Consider the following 23,666-nt stretch of genomic DNA (forward strand, 5'->3'; position numbering starts at 1 on the left):
CACACAACAAGAATTATGAGGTATAAATATTGTAAAGGAGCAAGTTAAAATGTAATTCCCAGTGACGTGGTCATCAATATAGAAAAACTCAAAAAAAATATGTACACTATTAGAATTAATAAATGAATTTAAGTAGGTCACTAGATACAAAGTCAATATATAAAAATCTATTGCATTTCTATATATTATACTTGCAAAAACAATTAGTCAATAAAATTTTAGATACAACACTATTAACAATAGCTTTGGAAACAGTCTAATATCTAGGAATGAATCTGATGAAAGACATGCAAGATTGTTAAACTGAAAAATACAAAACATTGTAGGGAAAACCATAGAACACTTAAACAAATAGATAAGTATACCGTGTTCATGGATTTGAAGACTCTGTTTTATAAAGACATTGATTCTCCCAAAATTAATTTATTGACTCAATGCAGTCACAGTCAAATTCCCAGCAAGGTTGTCTGTGGAAATTTATCAGGGAATTCTAAACTCTATATGGAAATGCAAGAGCCAAAAAATCAGGAAGAAGAAATTGTTGGAAGATTTACAATATCAGATACCAAGACTTAGCATAAACCTACAATATTTAAGATAGTGTGGTACTGGTGCAGTGATAGATAAACAAACAGTGAAATAGAAGAGAGACTCTAGAAACAGGCCCATGCCTATACAGTAACCTGATATACAACAAAGGTGCTACTGCAATTTTGTGGTAATGAGATTTTTTTTTTTCAAAAATTGATGCTGGAGCAGTTAGATAATTCATATGTAACACACTTTAACCCTATTTTATACCATTTACAAAACTTAATTCCAATTGGACTATAGGCCTAGTATGAAAGGAAATCAATAATTTTCTACAACAGGGGTTAGTGAATTTTTTCTGTAAAGTACAAGATACTCAATATTTTCAATTTTGTGGTCCACATGGTCTCTGTTGCAACTACTCAACTCTGCTGTTACAGCACAAAAGCAAACATAGACAATACATTAATGAATTGGAATCGCTGTGTTCCAATAAAAATTTATTTACAAAAACAGGTGGCAGGCCACATGGGCCATAGTCTGCTGACCCCTGTTAGAGAAGATAACATAGACGAATAATTCCATGACCTTGGGGTAGGCCATGATTTCTTAAATAAGACCCAAAAAACCATGAACCATAAAAGATTTATAAATTCTGAAATTCTATTTACCGAAGTACACCATCAAGAGAGTGAACCAGAAAGTCATAGACTAAAAGAAGATATCTGTGATATATATGCATATATATCTATGCATGTTTATATACACATATCATAGATGTAGCATATATATCCAAAAAATATCTCATAGCCACAATATCTAAAGAATGCCAACAAATCAGTAAGAAAAAGATAACACAATGAAGATAAACAGCTCAAACAAAATGAGAAAAAACTTGAGCAGGAGTTTTAGAAAAGAGAATATCAGCATGGACATAAGTACATGAAAAGATGTTCCATATGATTAGTTATCAAGGAAATGCAAATAAAGATAAAACCAAAATGTAATATCAGTATGGACTCATCAGAATGGCTAAAATGAAAAGAATTGACAATACGCAGTGGTAGCCAGAATATGGAGCAACTGGAACTAGAACTTCCATATACACTAATGAAAGTGTAAATTGTTACAACTACCTTGAATCACTCTACTAAAACCTCCTCTATGACCCAGGAGTTCCAGTACTAGGTATATAAGAGAAATGCATGAATATCGCAGAAGGCATGTACAAGGCAAGTCATAGCAGTTTTCTTCCTAATAGCCCCAAACTGGAAATAACTCAAGTGTCTATCAACAAAGGAATGGATAACTAAATTGTGGTGTATTCATACAGTGGGATACTATAAGCAATAGAAAAGAACTGATAACATGGATTAGTATAGTAGACATGATATGAAACAATAAGAGCCAGACACAAAATTAGAACAAGCTGTATGATTCTATTTCTATGAATTTCAGGGACAGATAAAATAATCTGTGGTGGTGGGTACAATGGAGGACCACGATGGAGTATTCTAGGGAGCAGAAATATTCTACATCTTGATCTGGGTAGTGGTTACATGAGTAATACACATGTAAAAATTCATTGGGCTATATACTTATAATTTGTGCACTTTAGTCTCAGTATGTTAAAACTCAAAAAATAACTTTAAAAAATCATAGAAATTTACAGGATATATTTTCACTGAAAGATTCAAACAACACTGAAATATAGAGACTAAAACATTAGTCTTACCTCTGTTTCCTGTCCCTCATTCTTGCTGTCCTCCCTAAAAAAAACCATTAGGTGATTCTACTTCCAAATTATTTTTTATACATTTACATGCACATATATATGTACATAGATATGTATATGCACATGTATGTGTAACATTAAAAAATTCACATTCACACTTCACAATAATTCTGTAATTTTATTTTTAGCCTAAAAATACATCTCTCAGCTCTTTCTGCTGAATACAGATCAGTCTCATTTTAACAGCTGCACAGTATTCTATTGTATCAAAGTAACATAATTAATTAATTTCCCTACTAACGGATATATAAATTACTCCTAATTTTTCACTATTTGAAACAATGCTGTAACAAACTTTCTTAAAATTTCCTGGTGCACACAAACAAGTATTTTCTTTTTTGTGCACGATGAACAATTCTTTTGGCTGAAACAGTAGAAACAAAATTGCTGAGTAAAAGAAATTGTAGAGTAAAAATTTTGGTAAATTCTGCTAAACTGCTTTCTAAGAAAGTCTTACAAATTACATTCTGACCAACAGTATATGAAAATACCTGTTTCCCAACATCTTTATAAACACTAGATATTATCAATCTCTTACAAATTTGCCAGTTCTAAGGGCAAAAAAAAAATGCAATTCACTGTTATTTTAAATTACTTTTTATTCATTATTTACATTTCTCCTTATTGAAGTCGTTATTTAGATCCTTTGCACATGTTTTTATTAGGTTGTTTATGTTTTTCTTATCAGTTTTGGGGTGTTCATTATTAAATGTAATAATATATATTTTGAAAATATTTTCTGCTGGTTTGCCAATTTTAACTTTCTTTTTCTTATCATATAGCATTAGCCAGGACTCTCAAAGCAATATTGAAAAAAGTTTAGTGGGAAAGCTTCTAATACTTCATTAGGTATGATGTTTGTGCATGCAGATATCTTTCATTAAAACAGAGAAGTTTCTTTCTATTTCTGGTTTGCAAAAGTGGTTTTCTTTCTAATCAACCTAGGGGCAGGACACGAATAAAGACGCAGATGTAGAGAATGGACTTGAGGACACGGGGTGGGCAAGGGGTAAGCTGGGACGAAGTGAAAGAGTGGCATTGACATATATACAATACCAAATGTAAAATAGATAGCTAGTGGGAAGTAGCTGCATAGCACAGGCTTCTGTGCTTTGTGACCACCTAGAGGGGTGGGATAGGGAGAGTGGGAGGGAGATGCAAGAGGAAGGGGATATGGGGATACATGTACACTTATAGCTGATTCACTTTGTTATATAGCAGAAACTAACACAACATTGTAAAGCAATTATACTCCAATAAAGATGTTAAAAAAACAATAGATGTCACATGGTATCAAATGCCATTTGCATCTCTTAATATTTTTTTTTATTTTGAATGTAATGATTTGCATTAATATATTTTGAATTTTGAATCAGCCTTGAATAGCTTAGATAAATCCTTCTTAGTTATGACATTTAAAAAATACATTTCTGGATTCACTTTACTAATACCAATACTTAATATATCTGTATATGTGTTCATAAGTGAGTGTACGCTTTTCTTGCCAGTTTTAAATTTCAGGCCATGTCAGCGCCAATGTAAATGAGTTAGAAAACTTTCTATTTTTTCCATTCTTTGGATTAACTAATTAATATACCATAGGGATTATTTGTTCCTTACTTATAGAACCATCTTTGTTTGGTGACCTTTTATGAGAGAGCTTTGACTACCTTTTCAATGCTCTCATTGTTTTTATTGTTGTTGTTTGTTGTTTTAAGGTGACTATTTCTTCATGGGTCAATTTTGGTGATTTCTATTTTCCAGAAATTATTTTAATCTAGAATTTTCTAATTTATTATCTTAAATTTAGTATTAATCTCAGATTTTTTAGAATCTACTCTATACTTGTAATGTCCCTTTCTTATTTCAAAGGTTGATAATTCTGTCTCTCTTTATTTTTTAACCTTGATTAAACATTCTAGACTTGATACTTTTGGTTCTTTTCAGACAATCAGTTTTAATTTTATTCAGATTAACTCTACTCCTTATTTCATGCATTTCTGGGTTTTTCTTTAGTAATACTTTCCTTATATATTTTTATTTTTCTTCCTTTAGCTTCTTGAACTGTATGTAAGATTTACTTCCATTCAATCTTTTCCTATTTTCTAATGTATGCATCCAGGGCTGTAAGTTTTCTCTGAGTATGTATAGATTTTGAATTGTATTGATCTCATTGTCCTTCTTGTTGTAGCAGTTAAATATACTGGCTCTGGACTATTCTATCTAGTTTCAAATCCCAACTCTGTCATCTATGGACTATGTGCCCTTGGGCAGGTTATTTAACAGAGCTTTGTGTTTCAGTTCTTCATCTGTGAAATGAGACGATAATGGAATCAACTTCTCAGGATTATTGTGATAATAAAATGAGACAATCCAGGTGGATCACTTAGCAGAAAGCTGGTTATATAGTAATGTTTAATAAATTTTTGGTATTGTTATTTTAAAATAATTGATCGCTTCATTTTACATTTATTTTCATTAAAGTTATTCTAAGTTAAAGTTATTTAAAGGTGTGGGTTTTTAATTTCCAATTTATAAAAATTGTATTCTTTTGTACTAACTCCAAATTTTATTGCAGTGTGATCAAAGAATGTGACCTGAATGATTTCTTATCGGGGAATTTATTAACATTTTCTTTTCTCTCTTTGTTTTAGAAAGTAGTTAATGTTGCATGTGTGTTTGAAGAGATTATGCATTCACCATTTATTGTGTACAGTCCTTTACACCTATTCAGTCAAGTTTCTTTATTGTGTTATTCAAATTCTCACTATGCTTGCTTCCTTTTTTCCTACTTGATCTGTCAATTTCTGAGTTGAAGTCTTCCAAAATAGCTGTGCATTTTTCATCACTACCTGTATTTCTATCAGTTTTTACTTTATATGTTATATTATAAACATGACTTTTGATGTTATATTGTTAAGTTTGTAAAGGTTCATTATTAATTGACCTTCTTATGGAATTGTATCTTTGATCAACATAAATGTTCTTTATCTTGTCAATTCCTCTTTACATTAAATTCTCTTTTTTGGTCTAACATTAATATTTCCACACTTGTTATCTACTTTTAGTTATTTGGCTTATTTATCTTTGTATATTCTTTTATTTTCAACCTTGTTTTTAGATGTACTTCTTCTAAATACCTTCTGACTAGACGTGTTGTTATTTTACAAATTTTGAGATTCTTCTGTCTTTATTTAGGAAATTGTATCCATTTGTCATATATTGTGATTACTGATGATTTGACTTTTTTCCTGCCATCTGGTTGTGTGTGTGTGTGTGTGTGTGTGTGTTTTACACACTTTTAGAACTTCCCTCTTATCTCTTCATCACACCTTGTCTCTGCCATCTTTATGCTGCATTCATCCAAAACAGGGGTGGCAGGCAGGCTAAATCTGTCCTGATGCCGGTTTTGTAAATAAAGTTTCATTGGAACACAAACAGGCCCATTCAATTACATATTATCTATGGCTGCTTTCACACTATAGCAGCAGAGCTGAGTAGTTAAGACAGAGTTTGCATGGACCACAAAGCTGAAAATATTTACTCTCTGATCTTTTACAGAAAAAGTCTGCCAGCATCTAATCTAGATTTTAATTTTATGTTACTAATTTTTAAACACAGGCCATAATTAGACAAGTTAACTAGTTTCTTTCCTTTCCACTGTTTCTTGAATATCTTCACCTTTCTTGGATTCATTATTTATTTTATTAAAATTCATCCAAAAGTCAGTTATCCTTTCAAGGAATTTCTATTGGTGATACACATCTGCTGACTTTTCTTATTTTGAAAATCATGTTTTTAACCCCTAAGATCACTGTTTGCTTCCTTTCCACTAATGTAATAACATCCTAATCTCTTTGAAGATAACTGTTAATTTGTAGCATTTATAAGTATATATTTTACTTATAGTTATATTTTTCATAAAATAAGATGAAATTTATACTTATCTCTTCATTTATTGTTCCACAGGTATTATTTCAGTATTTACTGAGTTTGGTGCCTCTACAAACTTGGGTTATTCTTACATTGATTAATCTTTTACTTTGTAAATGAAAATTCCTTTTAGTACTCTACTTCTGCTTAATGTGAGTTGACTCTGGTGATTATAGGAGAAGGGAAGGACATACTGCTGGACAGAGTGATTTCAGAACGAGGGGTCTCCCTGTCCCTCCTGGAGTCCATTGTTATTATTCTATCTTTGGCTCCCAGGTCCCACAGGCTCACTGCTTTAATCTGTGGACAATTCTAAGCAGGAAAAGGGAAGGAGATCAGCAGTCCAGCTGCTCCAAATGCTATGTCTTCATTCATTGCTCTAGTCATTATGCTAGCACCCTCTACGCACTGAATCTGCTCTTTATGAGATGTGAGCGGCCCTGAAATTGCTTCTACTCCTTTAGCAGTCTTAAGCTTAGGAGTATTTGAGGTTCAGGTGCTCTAATTTGTTTTTCCAAGAAAATTTTCCAATTTTCTGATACACTGATGACACTTTTTGGTCCCCAGTCCTGTTACCAATTATTCTTCTCCCCCTTCCCCTTTCCCCCAATCTCTCAACCTTTTCTGTCATTTCATAAGACTTGGTAGAGGTCAGCTTCCTTCAGTCTGACATCTTCATTTAATCTTCATACACAGGATTTTAAAACTAACTCTTTCAAAACACCATTAAATATAATTTATTTGTGGGTGGTAACTTATTACCTTACCATTTAAAAAATTTCAAAACATTTAAAACTATACTCAGAAAGAGCATCTACGACACAGAAAGAACATTGAAGCCCTACTCCAACAGCATCTCTGAGGGGACTCGAAATGAGAAAACGATGTTCACCAACTAGAGTGAAAAGGGGTACTTAAGTCTTGAGTCACTTGCCTTTAAAAATAGATTCGGTGGTCCATTCAATTAAAAAGTGTTCCTTCATGGGGGTGGGAGACACCGGTTGCTGCAGAGCTGTAATCATTTAGCCACATTTTCTGCCTGATAACAAATGAAACATTACGCAGCAATCAGTGACATCTGTGACATTTTCAGTCAGAAAAATCTGACTAACAAGCTCATCCTGTTTTGGAATGCTACCCCCATCCTGCCATACCTCAGTCCCTGCCTGCCAAGCAGCCTGTTCAGTTAGCCTGTTTATGAGCTAACTTAAACAGTTTTAAATCCTGATTTAAGGGAACTCTACCTACAGCAGCTGGAAAACACAAACCCTGACGGCCCCCTCCCTCAATCTCACACACACACACACACTATCCGGGCTCTTAAGTCCCTGGGAAGAGTAGCTGGTCTCATTGGGCTTTCTTTTGGGACCTCAGAAGGGATACATATGGATGTGAAATTCCTATGAATACTCTGAGATTCCTCAATTGATTATTAACACCTTCCCTTCTTTCTCCATTTCTAGTGTTGGGTTTATTTGCAGGGGTTTCCTCTCTACATTCTCAGAGCTCTCTGAGACAGCATTAGATGAATCTCAAATTTTTCTCTGCTTGGTGTAGGCAAAAACTTTTTCCCTTGCCATTGATGATGCCTAACTCACTATCAACTGTGCCCCAATTTCAACCTGGCAGGGTTTGAATGTCCTTCCATACTCTGATCAAAAAATCTCCTGTGGCAGCTGCCTGAGGTACAGTGTGTCTTTGGATGACTAAGACCTGTGCTTTATCAGATTTTCAAGTGGTGGCACACGGTCCCTCGGCTACTGGCCCTTTTGATTTTTCAGAGCCCCTGTTACTGTCAAGGTCCTTGTCCTCCACCATCATCCTATGTCTTCCCTTCCCTTCCCTACCTCCTCAGGAATAAAATATACAGGAAATTCACATTTATTTGGCTCTTACTAAGTATAAAACATTGTGCTAGGTATTTTCACAAATATTTTTCATCAAACATTCAGCATAACTATGTAAGGGAGTTGTATTTCCCCATTTCTACCATTTCAAAACCTAGGCTCAGAGAGTTGTGAGGGACTTGTCTGGGACTACAGAAGCGGCAAGGGGTATGGCTGGGATTTGGGTCCTGGACTCTCAGCTCTGAAGCCCAAGGGATGTCCCTGAGAGTGAGCCTCAAGCCTGTCCTGTCCAAGAGTGTGGATCTGAATTCAGATGAGAAACTGGAGGCTGAAGGGAGAATGTAGCTGACTCTTCTCCTTAAAAGGAAGAGGGCTGGCCAAAGTACCTTTAAAACTGCAGAATCATAGCACCAGATGTCTAGCTGAACAGACAATATGTGGCTGCTTGGGAAATTTTTGTATAGTCACAGAGACATGAATTTTAAGTATGAATTAACTAAGTTCTTAGTACCTGCACTATTATTATGGACAAGCTAATGAGTTTTCTTATTAGCCCATTCTGCTTTTTCCTGCATTCTGCCTTTTTTTTTCTTGGCCTAAACAAAAGGAGTTCTCTCTAACTCAATAATTCAATTCAACAAACATTTATTATTTGGCTATTTTATGGTAGGGACTGTACTATATGTGGGAGATACAGAAAAGAATAAAAACATGCATCCTAACCACATACAATTCACAGTACTTGGAGCCAAGGGGTGGGGAGGGGTAGGTACAAGAAATTGACAAGAAAACCTACAATTACCATATAATGAGATAATGTCTTTGACATAAGGCTGTGTGAGGTCCTAAAGGACCACAGAAAAGGGACAGCTAACTCAACCTGGGTGCAGGTGAGATGAGGAATGGATAAGGTAAGACTTTCAAGAGGACGCAATTCTTGACTTTAATCGAGCCCTTCAGATGGTCAGGACCATAACCGCATGTGTAAGAATCTTTTGGAAGACAGAGATCCACCCTAAAGTAAGGTAGCAATGGAAACCTTCTCCTGGGGATCTGAGGAAATAAAGCACTTGCTAAAACTGCATTGGAACCTAAATGGACTTTTAGTTCCCTAGCTCTCTTCAAGTCTGTATGAAGTCACTTAGACTTTCTGCTCCTTGGTTCCTGGTCAGTTATTCTGAATTGCCCCAAGGCCTGGCCAATAATCTGCTCTTCCGTATTTGTGCCCGCTTACTCTGGAGCTCCATCAAAAAATCTTCTCAGTTTCTATCCACCTCTGGGCCTATTGCTCCTACCATTACTAAGCAACTATCTTATCTTCTGAAAGCCTTTTCTGCTTGTCTTCTCACAGTTGCCTCTTACTTATTCCCTCTACTGGTTGCTGCTGCCTAATGGTTTCTGAGGTCTGCCTCTCTTGTGTCTCTTAGCTACATTATTATTTTTTTTTTTACCGCCAACTGCCTAACTGTCTCTCTTTATCATATTCATATTCTCCAAGAAAGGAATCAATTTGTTAATCAATTACTAACCCCTTCCTTGAACAAAGACCTTATATTTAGCCAGCTCACAGGTCACTGTCCAGCCAGGGGATTGGTTGCCCTTATGTTGGATGCTGAGCCCTGTTCCAACCACAGACCCAGGGTTACAAGTGACAAGGATGGAGGCTTATATCAGCTGAGCCCTTTAGAAGGTAGCTACAGAAGGCAGAAACCTGAGGGCTTGGCCAACTCAGGAGAATGATGCTAATGGGTACATTTAGAGGCACTATAAATAGGAAAAACAAAAACCAAAAGATTAAAAAAAAAAACCCATACTAACATCAAACCACAATTCTTACTTGGTACAACTTCAGGTAATGGGGGCGGGAGGGAAGCATGAAGAAAAACAGGAAGTTCCTGGGAGTACGTATATTAATATAAAAAAAGAGCAAAGGAAATAAATATACCCAAAGAAAGGACACAAGTTGGCCTACTTCATAGGAGAGGATCTTTCCTGAGGTTCCTAAGAAGTAAGTCCAAAGACTTCCTTATCTTCTCAAATACATGAGGGATGACATAAAGAGTGTAGTGAATGTGACTGTTAGTTTTATGTGTCAACTTGACTAGGCTAATGTACCAGTTATTCAATTAAATGCTAACCTAGGTGTTGCTGTGAAGGAATTCTGTTAGATGTGGTTAACATCTACAATCATTTGACTCTAAGTAAAGGAGATTATCCTTGATATTCTGGGTGGACTCCATCTAATCTAGTGAAAGGCCTTAAGAGCAAAACTAAGATTTTTCCTAAGAAGAAATTCCACCTGTAAACTGCAACGCCTGTTCCTGCCCAAGAGTTTCTGGCCTGTCAGCCTGCTGGCCTGCTTTACAGAGTTTGGACCTATTAACAGGCACAATCAGGCAAGCCAGTTCCTTTAAATTACATATTATAAGAGAATAATTACAATAAATATTGTGATAAATATGTGATCATAATGAATATTACAAAAAATGTATAATATATTCTACTGGTTGTTCTCAGATACAACCCTGCCTTATACAGCGAGGACAGCGAGGACAGCAAGGACAGAAGCAGAGATTTGGAATTTGGTACCCAGCGCAACCTTTATCATCAGCTATTCACTCCGGCTAGGCCAGTCTCCTGTTTGTCTCTTTAGTCATGCTGATTTTCCTGCTTCTGTTCACACTGCTTTTCCCTTCTGGCTTGCTGCCTTTCTTTCTCCCACTTTCATAAACTTCTTCCCTTTCCTTACACTCCAACTCTGTCCGAAGCCCTCCGTGAAGCTACCTCCATTTGCTCTTTGCTTTCTGTTAACTCCCTCAGCAGTTATTAGCTGTGCCATTCACTGTGATGCTTAATCTTACACATCTCGCTTAACACTGCTTTGTATATAGTATCCACCACTAGTTAGGTTGAAAGCTGTAAGTACAAATTTGGGCATGCCAGAAATGTCACGTTTCTTTTTTCTTTTTTTTTTTTTTGCGGTACGCGGGCCTCTCACTGTTGTGGCCTCTCCCGTTGCGGAGCACAGGCTCTGGACGCACAGGCTCAGCGGCCATGGCTCACGGGCCCAACCGCTCTGAGGCATGTGGGATCTTCCCGGACCGGGGCACGAACCCGTGTCCTCTGCATCGGCAGGTGGACTCTCAACCACTGCGCCACCAGATAGGCCCTGTCACGTTTCTTTATTGTGTTTAAATCAAATTAAATTCACCTCAGACTTAAAATGATCCCAGCCTTAATTCCACTGAAGTAGAAGGAAATCCAATCCCAGTTATTACTGGGCTTCCCTCCGTTCTTCCCTAGAAATGCACTAGAGTCTGGAAGATTTATGTTGAGCCCAGAAAATGGGGGAAGATGGACTTTGACAACTTCTTTGTTCAGGGATACATGGTCCCTAGAAGCCAAGCAACAGTTCTGCTCATAGACCAAGAGTGGCAGGGAGATCCAGCCTCCATAGTGTCACCATGCATCTATCTGAGGTCTGGCTATCACTTGGGGTGATTGAGGAAACAGGGCTGGTGACCCCACTACTTCAACCCTGAACTTTGACTCTTTTCCAGTTTGGGAAATTTTTTCTTTTGCAACAGTTCCACCTATGCACAACCCCTCCTTCCTTCTCTCTCTTTCCTTCTTTCCCTCACCAGATGCCCCTACCTCTTGAACCCCCTAGCAAAATCCTCTAGGAGCAAGGAAACTGGAAGGCAAATTGCTGGGCATAAGTCCAGGGGTAACATTGACAGTGCATCCTGAGGAGTTGTGGTCCAGGAAGCTTCAATTACTATGTGAGTGGTGCCCCCTGGAATGGTCTAATATGGAGCTCCTGTCAACTTCTTTCTGCCTAGAAACACAAAATTCCCTTGAAGCATGTTTGGAATGGAGAGGAGGGAAAATATAAGGAGAACATAAACCAAATTAATAGCTCAATAAATTATCCTGTCACACACTTATTGTTTGTCCCCTGCATTTTCACTTCATGTTTAAAAATATGTGTGGGCTGATATGACTATGTTCCAATTAGATAATGAACTTCTTGAAGATTAGAACAATACTGTATTTACCATTTATTTTTTTTTAATATTTATTTTTTAAAATTTATTTATTTATTTTGGCTGTGCTGGGTCTTAGCTGTGGCACGCAGGATCTTTGTTGAGGCATGTGGGCTCTTTAGTTGTGGCATGAGAACTTCTTAGTTGTGGCATGCAGATTCTTAGTTTGTGGCATGCATGTGGGATCTAGTTCCCCGACCAGGGATCGAACCTGGGGCCCCTGCATTGGTAGCACAGTCTTATACACTGGACCACCAGGCAAGTCCCTTACCACTATTTTTAAATCTTTCTGTGGTTTCAGCATAACAATTAGTATATAAGAGGGACTTAAATGTGTCTTGAACTGAGGAGTGATGAGTTTGTGGGTTACTGACTAGGCTCTACCAGTTCAGACTGCACCAGTGCTGACCTCCTCATTGTAGGACTGGCTCTAGTGTCTCTTTACCGTCACTTTTAGGGTTAGGTAAATATGCTTTTCCTTTACCGGGCTTCTGTTCATAGCTGCTGCTGGCCTGAATTTCCAAGTTATCAAATTTCTACTTGGGACCTTTCTGGCCCCAAGTAAAAGTAAACATTTCTTCTAAAATTCAGACGGATGATATTAACTTGAACCTTCTTTCATATAAAGAGAATGCAGGTCACAACATAAACGTGTATTGTAACAACAGTGGAAAATTTCTAAATGAAATCAAAGCAGTACCTGGCATTCATTTTCATAATACCTTTCACTTGAAGAGCCAAGTACATTACGAGAACTTTATCCCAATAATCCTTAGAAGTATGTAAAGGGACCTGACAGATGACTGGTATAGATAGGGTCACATAGCCAGGTAGTGACAGGGTTGTTAACACCTTGCCGCCTTACCCAGTATTTGAATAGTTAGGCTACTTCCCCTTAACAAACCATTGTTTTGATGACATAATCGAATATTTGTGCTCTAACAGGAGAAATCATATTTTCACATCATACTAACATTAGAAAGTATGGCATGGAGAAAATTTAACCAAATTTGCCAAAATGCACTTGGTTTTGAGCCTTCCAACCTCCCTCTTCTGTAATCTTGCTTCCTCTTTGTTGTCTTCCTCCTGACTGCCCTCACCTCCCTCCCTCTAATGCTAGTAAAAGACTGAAAACTCAATTACTTTACAGCACTGGAACTTAATATATCAGCTCCCCTTGCACTACATGCATTTTGAAAGACAAGAGCTTAGCCCAAAGAAATTAATCATCACTTTCTGATACAGACAAAGATTTTTTTTGGAGATGGAAAGCCTTCCTTCCCTGTTCCCTTAAATAATAACATGTAGGTAATTACATATTCTACTTTCAGCTCCTAGAGGGAAAAGTTTGCAATGGAAGAAGGCAGAGAAAGTAATGATAAAGGAAAAGAGGATGAGGGAATCCTTTGTTTTTAAGAGGGGAAGGAAAAGAGGGTAGAAAACCTGATGTTTTCCACATCTGTAAACCACCATAATTGGTGGAAATTAAATGTACACTTTAAGCACTTAACCAATATTAACCAATGATGAGCCTATTTGAGGCCTCATTTTGTCAGAACAATCGTAACTAATAACACAGAGTAACATTTAGTAAAATGGGCTGTGTCTCCCTCCCCTCCTTTCCCTCCCCTATACACTCCATTAAGGATCTGAGCACAGAGCTAACACTGGGTTCTGCATTATGCACTCATCTCATGTGCCCTTTCATGGCTTCAAACCAGTGTTCATGCTGCTCCTTGACCTGAAACCATCTTCCCTCAGTGTACTGCCTGTTGAACTTCTATTCACCCGATGAGACCCCATTCAAATGACAGCCAAGAGGCCTTCTCTGAAAGCTCTTTTACCTTGAGCAGGACCAATACCTCCCTCCACTATACTCACCATCTTGGGTAACTAATATATATTAATAGGTCTCTCTTCTCCCCAGAATGTAAACTACTTCAAGTTAGGACCAGGTCTTACCTACCTATTTATTTATATTTTCAATGCCTGACACTCTTACGTATGGGGTATAATAAATGTATGATAAACATATGTACTACAGTCTGGTCAGTATACAAAGTTTAGACATAAGAGAGCAAGATGGTATAATGTACTGGGCTAAGAAAATTAAGGTTAGGTAGCTACTCAATTCAACAAATATGAACACCCAGGAGTAAGGAATTGTGTCCCGGGATTACTAAGATAAAATAAGGCTTCGAGGTGCCCACGATCCACCTTCTAGATTGTCTTTCTCTGTGTATAGCATTTCCCTGGTTTAGGTATCACCTTATGTGTTTCTCACAATAACCCTGTGAGGTAGGTCATGATTTTCATTTTCATAGAGATGAAAACAGAGGCTTTGAATTCCTAGGTTTTCTGACTCCCAGACTGGAGTCTTTCTTCCCCACTACATCAGTGTTTCTCAAAATTTTCCATGGGAGTATACTTTCCCAGGGAGAACAGACTTATACTCCTCAGGATTGAGAAACAGAAGCTCAGAATTTAGTGTATTCTCTTGAAAATTCATGTTCACTATAATATTTTCTGCTACTTCTCACTGAGTCAAACTGAAGGTCTGAGGAAATCAGCCATATTGATTCTGGGTCTCTGAGGGACCTTAGTAATTCTGGGTCCCTGAGGGACCTTAGTAATTCTGGGTCAGGCCCTGAGGGACCTTAGTACAGAGTTTCATAACCAGAGGGGGGCAAACATAATTTCAGAAGCACCATGGCTACACTGCCACCTTTACTCAAGGTATCTGGGTTTGGCTTGAGTCCCCACCCACGATTTTGAATAACTTCATTAGATTTCTTTTAGGTTTCTACTGGTATAACTGTATTCACTGCCCTCTTGGAAGATGGTAACAAAACACACACTCCACTCCTAGATTTTAAATGAGCAGTGGGGGCTGACTCTTTAAAGCCTCGCCGCAAGGATATCCATTCTGGCAATAAGATCTCTTAAGTCTGACATTATCTGCGACCCCTCTCATTGCTGGTTGAACCTAAGAGTCCCAGATGTCAACCCGCCCTGGGCCCTTGAGGGCCCACAGGTTCAACAATCCCTCTCGTCAGCACCGCCGCTAGAGGGCAGTTCAGGGTTGCGGCTCTGCTGTGCCCTCTAGTGGCTGCTGGGATGACATGCTCTTTTATGGAACCTATAAAACACTGAAAAATTGCACTCGGGAAGTCAGCCTGTGCGACACCCGGTAGTAAATTTTAAAAGAAACGTCTTGGTTCTCAGCTTCCTTTTCTTAAGGCGTTTGGCAGTCTCAGATACACTACCCTTCTTGGATGAACCTCCTACTCTCTAGGGTCTCCCCTTCCCAGGGTGTGGCAACGTGGAGCCATCATGCTCTCTTGGCAAGGTAAAAAAATTAGAACCTGGGGGACTTTGCAACTTTCCCCAATGCCTTTTTACTCCCTCCATCTTCCCCAAGGATATACAGCTTAGATATGCATTCAAGATTTTTCAGTATAACTTCATTTTCACCAAGGCTTGTAAGCTCTGGCATTAGACTTCAGGATTCAAATTCTGGCTCCCTCATTTACTATTTGGGTCACTTTAAGAATGTTAACCTCGCTAAGTTTCTGGTTCATCTGAAAAATAGGGAGGATAGTACTACATTATACAATTTGGGGATGACAATGTATGGAAAGTGCTAGGTCGGTCTTGCACAGTAAAAGTGCTCAGCAAACATCAGCCATTTTCATTCTTCAAAGCACACCACGTCTAACAAGTTGGTACAGAAAAAGAGCCTGTCTTTACATAGAACAGAAGGGTCCAAATGCAAAATGAATTCATAAACAACTAACATTTTCTAAAAATGGCTAAGCTAATAGTGACCCTAGGTTATGGAAAAGGGGGCCCGTTTGTGTGGCAGTCAGTGCAGTGGGTTTCAGGGTGCAAAGGAATCCAGGGGGCTTAGAATCCTCACGGAGGAGCTGTCTTGCACACAGGCGTTCTTCCTTCCTCCTAGCCCTCCCACCACGTGCAACAACTCAGGGTGAATCTGGGAGTGGATTCTGTGACTCAGGCCTGAGGGCACAGCGGTGCAAAAGCAAAAAGGTTCCAGGCCAAGGCAGGGAACCTAGAACTCCAAAGGCCAAGAAACCCAAGCCAATCAGATTCCCCACCCAGGAGGAGTCTAAAAGGTGGCAGGGACTCACTGCCCAAAGTCCAAGCACTGCAGGAAAGTGGCCAGAGAATCTGACAGGTAGAAACCTGATAGAAACTGTCAGAAAAGTTAAAGCAGAATAGCTCATAACACCCACAGGCCCAGAGAAAGGTCAGTGTGAGCTGAGCAGCTGTTCCATCTGGTGCCAGAGGCCTTGGCTGTAGTCTTCTACACCCAGGCAGTTTAGGCCTCCCTGATCAGCCCCACCTAAGAAAGCCAATTCTTCTGCTCTTAAAGGGGACTTGCATGTTTCTGGCAGGGAGTCTTACTCTTGGTGGGCAAACCTAGCTCTTAAGGATGAGTAGCGTGGGAGGGAGCAGAGAGTACGTCCAGGGGTTCAATTGGCTCTGAAGGAAGGAGCTTGTGGCTGGAGCCTGAGCCTCCATGTTGTGAGAACTACACGCGTTTCTTTCCGAGGCAGGCAGGGCCCTTGGCTGCCAGGGACCCTGACAAGCCGCGACTTGAGCTGTGCCCGAGAGCCTGGGTTGGCTGGAGAGCGGTATAGAGGAGGAGGGAGGGCAATCCAGGAAAGGGGGTGGGGTGGGGAGGGAGGTGAGAGGAAGAGCATTAAGCAAAGGCACGAAGGAAGAATGAGTCTGCGGCGCATTGAGAATGGCATGGAGACTTCACTGATTGGAGCCGGGAGTTCTTGCACGGGGATGGAGGCAGCTATGATTGGATAGCTAAAGTGGGGCCAGATTTGGAGGGCTTTGAATGCCCGACCGAGGAGCACTCAACCCAGCTCCTGCCTTGCGATTTCCGTTCAAGACTGAATGACCTAAAGGGTGGTTAATTCCAACGGGTGTTCTTCTTTGGGGGCTTCTGAAAAGTCACCTTATGCTCTTACCTGCTTCAGTTCTCTTCCTTTACCCAAGGAGAAAGTAATCCTCACTTGCTGAGGGGAGAGAGGATAATGTTGATTGATTTCACTTTACTTGCTTGGAGGATGCAAAAAAAAAAAAAAAAAATCCCATTTCCACGCCAAATGTTAAATTTGGTTTCTCCTCCTCCTCCTCACGCAAGTTGTCTTTCTCTCGCCAGCACCTCCCCCACGTTTTCCTGCTCTCCTCCACCAGCTCGGCCAGTCCCCTCCTCGGCCCGGGCGGCGCACGTTCCGGGCCCCGCTGGCCCGCGCCCTCCCTCTGCGCCCGTGCGGCCCCCTCCCGGCCCTCAGCTCCCGCGCGCGTATCCCGCACACACTGGTCCACGCCCCCCCCGCGGCCGAGCGGTAGGTGTTTTGCCGTCTGCGCCGGGCCGCAGTGCGGCTGCGCGCACTGGGCTGCCTCCGGGGCTGGCAGGGCAGCGGTGGCCGCGGCGGCGGCGGCGGCGGCGGCGTGGGGAGTGGCGTGGAGCCGAGCCTGGGGCTGCAGCAGCGCGGGGCCGCCGGAGTAGAAAGCCCCGGGGGCAAGAAAGGAAGGCCAGGCCGCCAGGTTCTTGAGCAACCGTTTTCTTTGGATTTGGGGGAGCCCTGCCCCCCCACCTCGTGTTCAGACGCCCCCTCCTCAACCCCCTAAGCCCCGGCCGCTGACGGGAGGAGGCAGCGGCGGCGGCGGGGGGCTGAGGGGCGCCGCCATGCCTCTCCCGCGGTGAAGCGCCCCGGCCGTAAGGAGCCGCTCGGTCTCCCCGGTGATGTCCCCCAGGCGGCAGGCGAAAGCGACTCACTCGAGCCCTGGGGTAAAGGCCTAGCTTATCCAGCTTCCTTCCTCCTCCTCCTCGTCCTCGTCCTCCTCCTCCTCTTCCCCTCCCCTCTCCTCCTCTCCCCCTACGTCCTCCCCTCCCCGTCTCTTCCCTCACCCTTCCCCGCGCCCCCATCTTCCCTCCCTCCCTCCCCCCCCTCCAGCAGCGATGGCAGAGGAACAACAACAGCCGCCACCACAGCAGCCTGATGCCCATCAGCAGCCTCCCCCCAGCGCCCCCAACTCGGGGGTGGCTCTGCCAGCCCTTGTGCCCGGGCTGCCAGGGACAGAGGCCAGCGCGCTGCAACACAGGATCAAGAACTCCATCTGGTAAGAGGATCCTCCATCGCTGGGGTAAAAAAGCCCAGGCACATTTCTGCTGCAAAGCGGGTGGGGGGCGGCGGGTAAGGGAGCCGAGGAGGAGGCTGATGCATTCATTGAATGGGGGTCTCCACAAAGTCGGGTGCATATTCATAGGACCTCTGGAGGTGTGGGGACTTTGCATCAGCCCTTGGGCTCCGGAGCCCAAAAATGCTTTTACCCCCTCCTCAATTTCGAGTGCAGATAAACAAGTCATTTATGTTTTTCACTTACGTGTGAGAGGAATACGGGTCGAAATTAAGTCATGGTGCATGATGGTAGCATGAATTTGGGACTGAGGAATGTAAAATGTGTTTACTCCTTTTTGCAGTCATACTGGGAGGAAGAAGTGCATTGTGAATTTTCACCAAACAGACATTGTGCGTAAGAATATTAATATGCAGCACAAAACCTAATGTGTCTCTTCCTTTCAGTTGGTTTAGCTGCTGTTTCTGGATGTTTTTGCCTTCTTTATGCTGAGATTAAAATTCTCTTCCAGGGATCTTAATCTTTGCATTGATTGTGAAGAAAGGGTTTCTTTAGTATGAGATATTTTAAGGTGGTAGTTTACACAGCAAAGTGATTTTCTAATTTAAAAGGATGTGTTTAATTTAAAATGTGTTGCCATTTCGTGTGTCTTTTTTTAGAAACCATAGATGAAATATCCTTTGCTATTCCTATACTTTTTTGTATGAGAATTTCCAATATTTCAACATTAGATTAAACTCTGAAAGACTGGTAGCAGTCTTTTAATAATTAAATACACTGACTTAAGTCTGTCCTCTGTTAGAGCCATTGCAAATATTCTTTGAACATGAACTTGCATTATTTTTGTAGGGTTCTTCATTAACTGACATGTTTTAAAAAGTGTAGTGCTATTTTAAAAATGGAAAGCATTATTTGGAGTTTAGTCTAAGAGACTGCTTTTAATAGAAGTTTAAAAATAGAATTAAATGTGGTGTTTAAAAAAGCTCTGATTTTAAAAGTGAGATCTTGTATGTTCATCATTGAATATGATTACTGAAATATCAAAACTCCTTACTTTTTTTATATTGCAACTTAAAAAGTATCATAAAACACCTGGCATTGCAGTACAATATTTACACATTTAAAAAGTGATAATTTTTGAATACAAAATTAAAGTTTGTTATATAGTAATTTCATTATTTTCTTGGCATACATCCATATTGTCATGATGATAATATGAAGTAGGTCAGTGCAGGCTTTAATAGTTTCATACTACACAGTAGTTGGCAGCTGAGTATCTTGCTTTCAGTTTTAATTTTAAAATGAAGTTTAAATATTTTAAAGGAGAATTTTTTAGGGTTAACAATAGTCCTGCTGTGGCAATTTGAATAGGTCAGATAAATAGGATTGCCTTGTGTGTGTGCGTGAGAGAGAGAGAGAGAGAGAGAGAGAGAGAGAGAGAGAGAGTGAAGGCTTTATTCTTCGATGGATGCCCTACCCCCTTTTAAAGCTGTAATTTAAAGGAAGAGATGCTTAATCTCCTTACCATCAAGGTTTCCAGAAACCAGGTTTTTTTCCCCCCTATTAACTTGATGTAACTAGTGTCTCTGAAATCTGAATTGAGCACTTTGGTTTTTACATTCAGGTAAGGGATATCCAAGTTAAAGGACTAAAATCTTTTAAGAAAGGCAAATTTTGAAAGTTGAATTAGTAAGTATATGTTTTAATTTATTAGAACAATAGGGGAAAGGAATCTTCACCTTATATTTTTAAAATATGAATAAGTTGTATAGGCAGTGGACTGAAATGTTTGAATGATAATGATAGTGGAGTGGTGCTCCTTTTGGTAAATCATGTGATTTAATTATTCTTTAATTGATAATTTATATTTACACGTCCATTACAACTTAACTGCGCTGATTTTAATGTAAGAAAAACTTCTGAAGTACAGTGTGCTTCAGTTTTTGGTACTTGCTCTGAAAAGAAAAACTGACAACAAACACCTTAATCCCCAAATGTACAGTTTTACAGCTTCGTTTTAAAATTGTACTGGCATACTTAGTAGCATTTAATTTTCAGCTTTAGAAATCCTATTTGCAAAAATTATCTCTTTATATTTAAAACTTTAGAATAAACAACATTTGTGTATCATAAACCATGTTAGTGGCTCTATGTAATATATAGACTCATAGCCGCTGCTCCGCAAGACTGGATTTATGTTATTCATCAAGTGACTATATAAAATAAAGACTTTAGAAAGTGAAAGCTCCTTCACCACAATCTCTTCCTAAGAAATAGTGTGTGTATGTGTATAAAATTAAAATGACTTTTAATAGGTAAAATTGCAGTTCTTTAGGTATCTCATTTCACATTTTTTTGAAGCAAAAATATCTTTTTACCAATTATTTTATCACTTGATAATGTTCTGAAAGATTATCAGTTTTGTAGTACATCCTATATCAACTTTTGGTATCATTACTAATGAGAATTTAAAATTGCATTAAACAGGGGCTTCCCTGGTGGCGCAGTGGTTGAGAGTCCGCCTGCCGATGCAGGGGACACGGGTTCGTGCCCCAGTCCGGGAAGATCCCACATGCCGCGGAGCGGCTGGGCCCGTGAGCCATGGCAGCTGAGCCTGCGCGTCGCTCCGCCGCGGGAGAGGCCACAGCAGTGAGAGGCCTGCGTACCGAAAAAAAAAAAAAAAAAAAAAGAGAGAGAGAGAGAAAAATAAAATTGTATTAAACAGAAATGTGGCGTTTAATAATTATCAAAAGGGTTTTGCATTTAGGTTGATCATAGTTTCTAAATTATTGGACTTGCAGGTCACAAACAAGTCTGAACTTGTCCTCCTATTTTACAAATATACAGTATGTGATGTAGGCCTTTAGCTGGATAATGAATTATTTATTATCTCAGTTCATAATTAATCTATTCTCTTTATTAAACTAAAATGCTGTTAGATAAAAGTATGTCCATGGTTATTTCAAGCATTAAAAATGAGTCTTTGGAAAAAATATTAAGTATTCTGAGTTGAAATCATGGTACTTAATGATTAACATCAGAAACCAGATTTCTTAAGAATTGGAAATATAATGTATTTTTAAGATAGTTCTACAAAATAAAGTTACTAACTTGATAACTTGATAGTTTTGTAGTATTTGTGTAATATATTTATGGGAATCTTCAGTTTAAGTCCAATGTAACGAGCCTGTACCTTTCTTGATCTTCCTTATTCCCACTCCATAGACAGAGGTCCAGATCACTTGCACAACTCCCTTGAAAGGAGATTTATTTGCAGAGGTGTGTTTTAATACTGAATATGCTATAACATAGTATTTATATTTTGTAAGTAATAGAATTCTAATATAAACTTTTCATTAAAAAAGGAAAGCTAGTAACTCATGCATTTTTTCTAAATAAAAACTCATACTGGCAACCTAAAACAAAGCCACAATCTAACCTTACTGCAAACTTCTTTAACTTACATTGCACCCCTCTTTGGTTACCTAAAAAAAGAATACTGAAGCAAGTTTTTCCTTCCTCTTATCTCCCAGTGTCTTCACAGTTTACAAAAAAAAAAATGTATTTAATTTAGACCAAAAGAATTTAAGTGCTTTTCTTTTCCTTTTTAAAGCAATTTTTCTTGAAACCCTGATAGAATAAAATTACTGTGGAAAAATTGCATTTGAAATCGCTCTGCCTGTTTGTGATTAGTTATGTTTAAGAATAATCATACCTGCATGGTTGGGAGTGATTAGCATATTTGGAATTAGACTGTCACACAGACGACAAACATTTACCTATAAATTCAAAAGAAATCATGATGTTTCATTGTAGAAAATGTTCTAATACTGTATTTACTCAACAAACAAATTCAGGGATTCTTAAAAGAATTCGTTATTATCAGTTATTTTTATTTATATAACTATTTGCAAGTAAGACCTTAAAAACCATTTTTTTAAAACAGTTCTATATGATGTGTCATTATTCTACACACTTCATGGAAAGAGATAAATTGAGTGACAGGGAAGATACAGTATTCCTCTGATTCATTGTCAGATCCTGGGAGCAGTGCTGTGGCTGTAGTTCCTTGTCTTTATTTAATTCTGTAAGTTATACAGAGGTCTGGATCTGGTACATTTTAGATTTAGAATTTAAACCCAAATTGAGCAATTTTGTTTTACTCTTTTATTTCTTAGTTGCAGTGAGCAAAGTATGGAGATCCATACTTTTTTCTTGTTAGCGCCATATTTGTTCTGATTTCTGTCCCCTGTCATAGAACTCAGTAGTTCAGTTTTGTCCTTGGTTCTGGGACAGGCAATTTTTAGCTCTAAGAAATAGTTATTGTTTCTTCAACTTAAGTGGGAAACATTTGCTGTAAAGCTCATGACTTTAGAGTTTACTTTAACCATAAGCCCAGGATTTTCATTTTGCTTTAAAATTAGAGACTGACTAGTACATCAGCTGGCTTTTAAATATTTTGATTAGTTGTTTGACATGTCACCTACCCTGAGTTCAACCTATCTTCCATACCAAGCACACCAAAGACTTAGGGTCCTTTTAGCTTGTCTGTATTGAGGCCAGCTGTGATGGTGCATCCTAGCACTGTTTCTGATTCCAGAAAGAAGGCAATTCCTTGTTCTCTATGATCAGAAACTGATGAAATTGTCTTCCCTATTGCTCAGAAAGGCAAGTTAAGCAGTTTCAAACCTCTCAACTTTATGGCCTCGTTTAACTTAGGTACTGATTTTGTGTGTGTATAAATAATTGACCAGTTTGCTCTCCCCATTGGGTGGTGTCTTGAATGATGTAATGTGCAGAACTGATTTGGTTTCTGTGTCACTATTAGTTTTTGGTATTATTGGGGGAAATGAACTTCACGGTGGTGGGAAAGGCAGAAGTGTCTTTTTTGTTATGAAAGATGCTTTGAATAAAAACTTACGTCAAATCACTTTTTATATTAGAAAAATGTTACATACTAAAACTGTACAAATGAAAATGAGCATTGTCGTTCACTCAAATTTGAACACTTTAAGCAAGAACAGTGTTTAAGTACTCACCTGAGTACCTGCTGTATACAAAGTACTTTTCTAGAGACTGGCATTTGAGGAATGCCCATTCACATGTAATATTAACCTAAGCAAAAATGTGCAATAAAACCTCTCTTTCATTCAGTTAGAGGACCAGGGAATGCGGTGACAAATGCCAAAGCATGGGAAAAGTAGACCCCTTCGTTTCGTTTCCTTGTCTACAAAATGAAAGGTTTATACTAGATGACCCTGCATTAAATTTCTATGGCTCTGTTACTAAATTAATATTGACAGCAATAATAAAGCAGACCATGAGTACAGT

The 23,666-nt window shown here is 39.1% G+C and overlaps 2 protein-coding genes across 14 annotated transcripts in view; one reads left to right on the top strand and one right to left on the bottom strand.

Annotated features, from left to right (window-relative positions):
- TEX9 (testis expressed 9) overlaps window positions 1-18,069 on the bottom strand; it is a 205,021-nt gene extending 186,952 nt beyond the window's left edge. Inside the window, exons 1-4 of one of the 8 annotated variants that reach the window (XM_067029792.1) lie at window positions 17,974-18,045; window positions 17,159-17,249; window positions 7,194-7,298; window positions 2,267-2,300 (exon numbers count right to left, since the gene is read on the bottom strand). In XM_067029792.1, the coding sequence (XP_066885893.1) occupies window positions 2,267-2,300; window positions 7,194-7,281 (122 nt within the window). In that variant the 5' untranslated portion in view covers window positions 7,282-7,298; window positions 17,159-17,249; window positions 17,974-18,045. Of the gene's footprint in view, window positions 1-2,266; window positions 2,301-7,193; window positions 7,299-17,158; window positions 17,250-17,507; window positions 17,531-17,973 lie in introns of those variants that run through there. The other 7 variants (XM_067029793.1, XM_067029797.1, XM_067029794.1 and 4 more) reach the window with 7 other exon arrangements.
- Window positions 17,396-23,666, top strand: part of RFX7 (regulatory factor X7) — a 155,015-nt gene continuing 148,744 nt past the window's right edge. The window contains exons 1-2 of one of the 6 annotated variants that reach the window (XM_067029787.1): window positions 17,396-17,539; window positions 18,155-18,317. In XM_067029787.1, the coding sequence (XP_066885888.1) occupies window positions 18,157-18,317 (161 nt within the window). In that variant the 5' untranslated portion in view covers window positions 17,396-17,539; window positions 18,155-18,156. Of the gene's footprint in view, window positions 17,540-17,588; window positions 18,318-23,666 lie in introns of those variants that run through there. The other 5 variants (XM_059056171.2, XM_059056169.2, XM_059056168.2 and 2 more) reach the window with 5 other exon arrangements.

Source organism: Kogia breviceps, chromosome 3 (genome assembly GCF_026419965.1).
Source record: "Kogia breviceps isolate mKogBre1 chromosome 3, mKogBre1 haplotype 1, whole genome shotgun sequence".
In the NCBI taxonomy this organism is placed as follows: Eukaryota; Metazoa; Chordata; class Mammalia; order Artiodactyla; family Physeteridae; genus Kogia; species Kogia breviceps.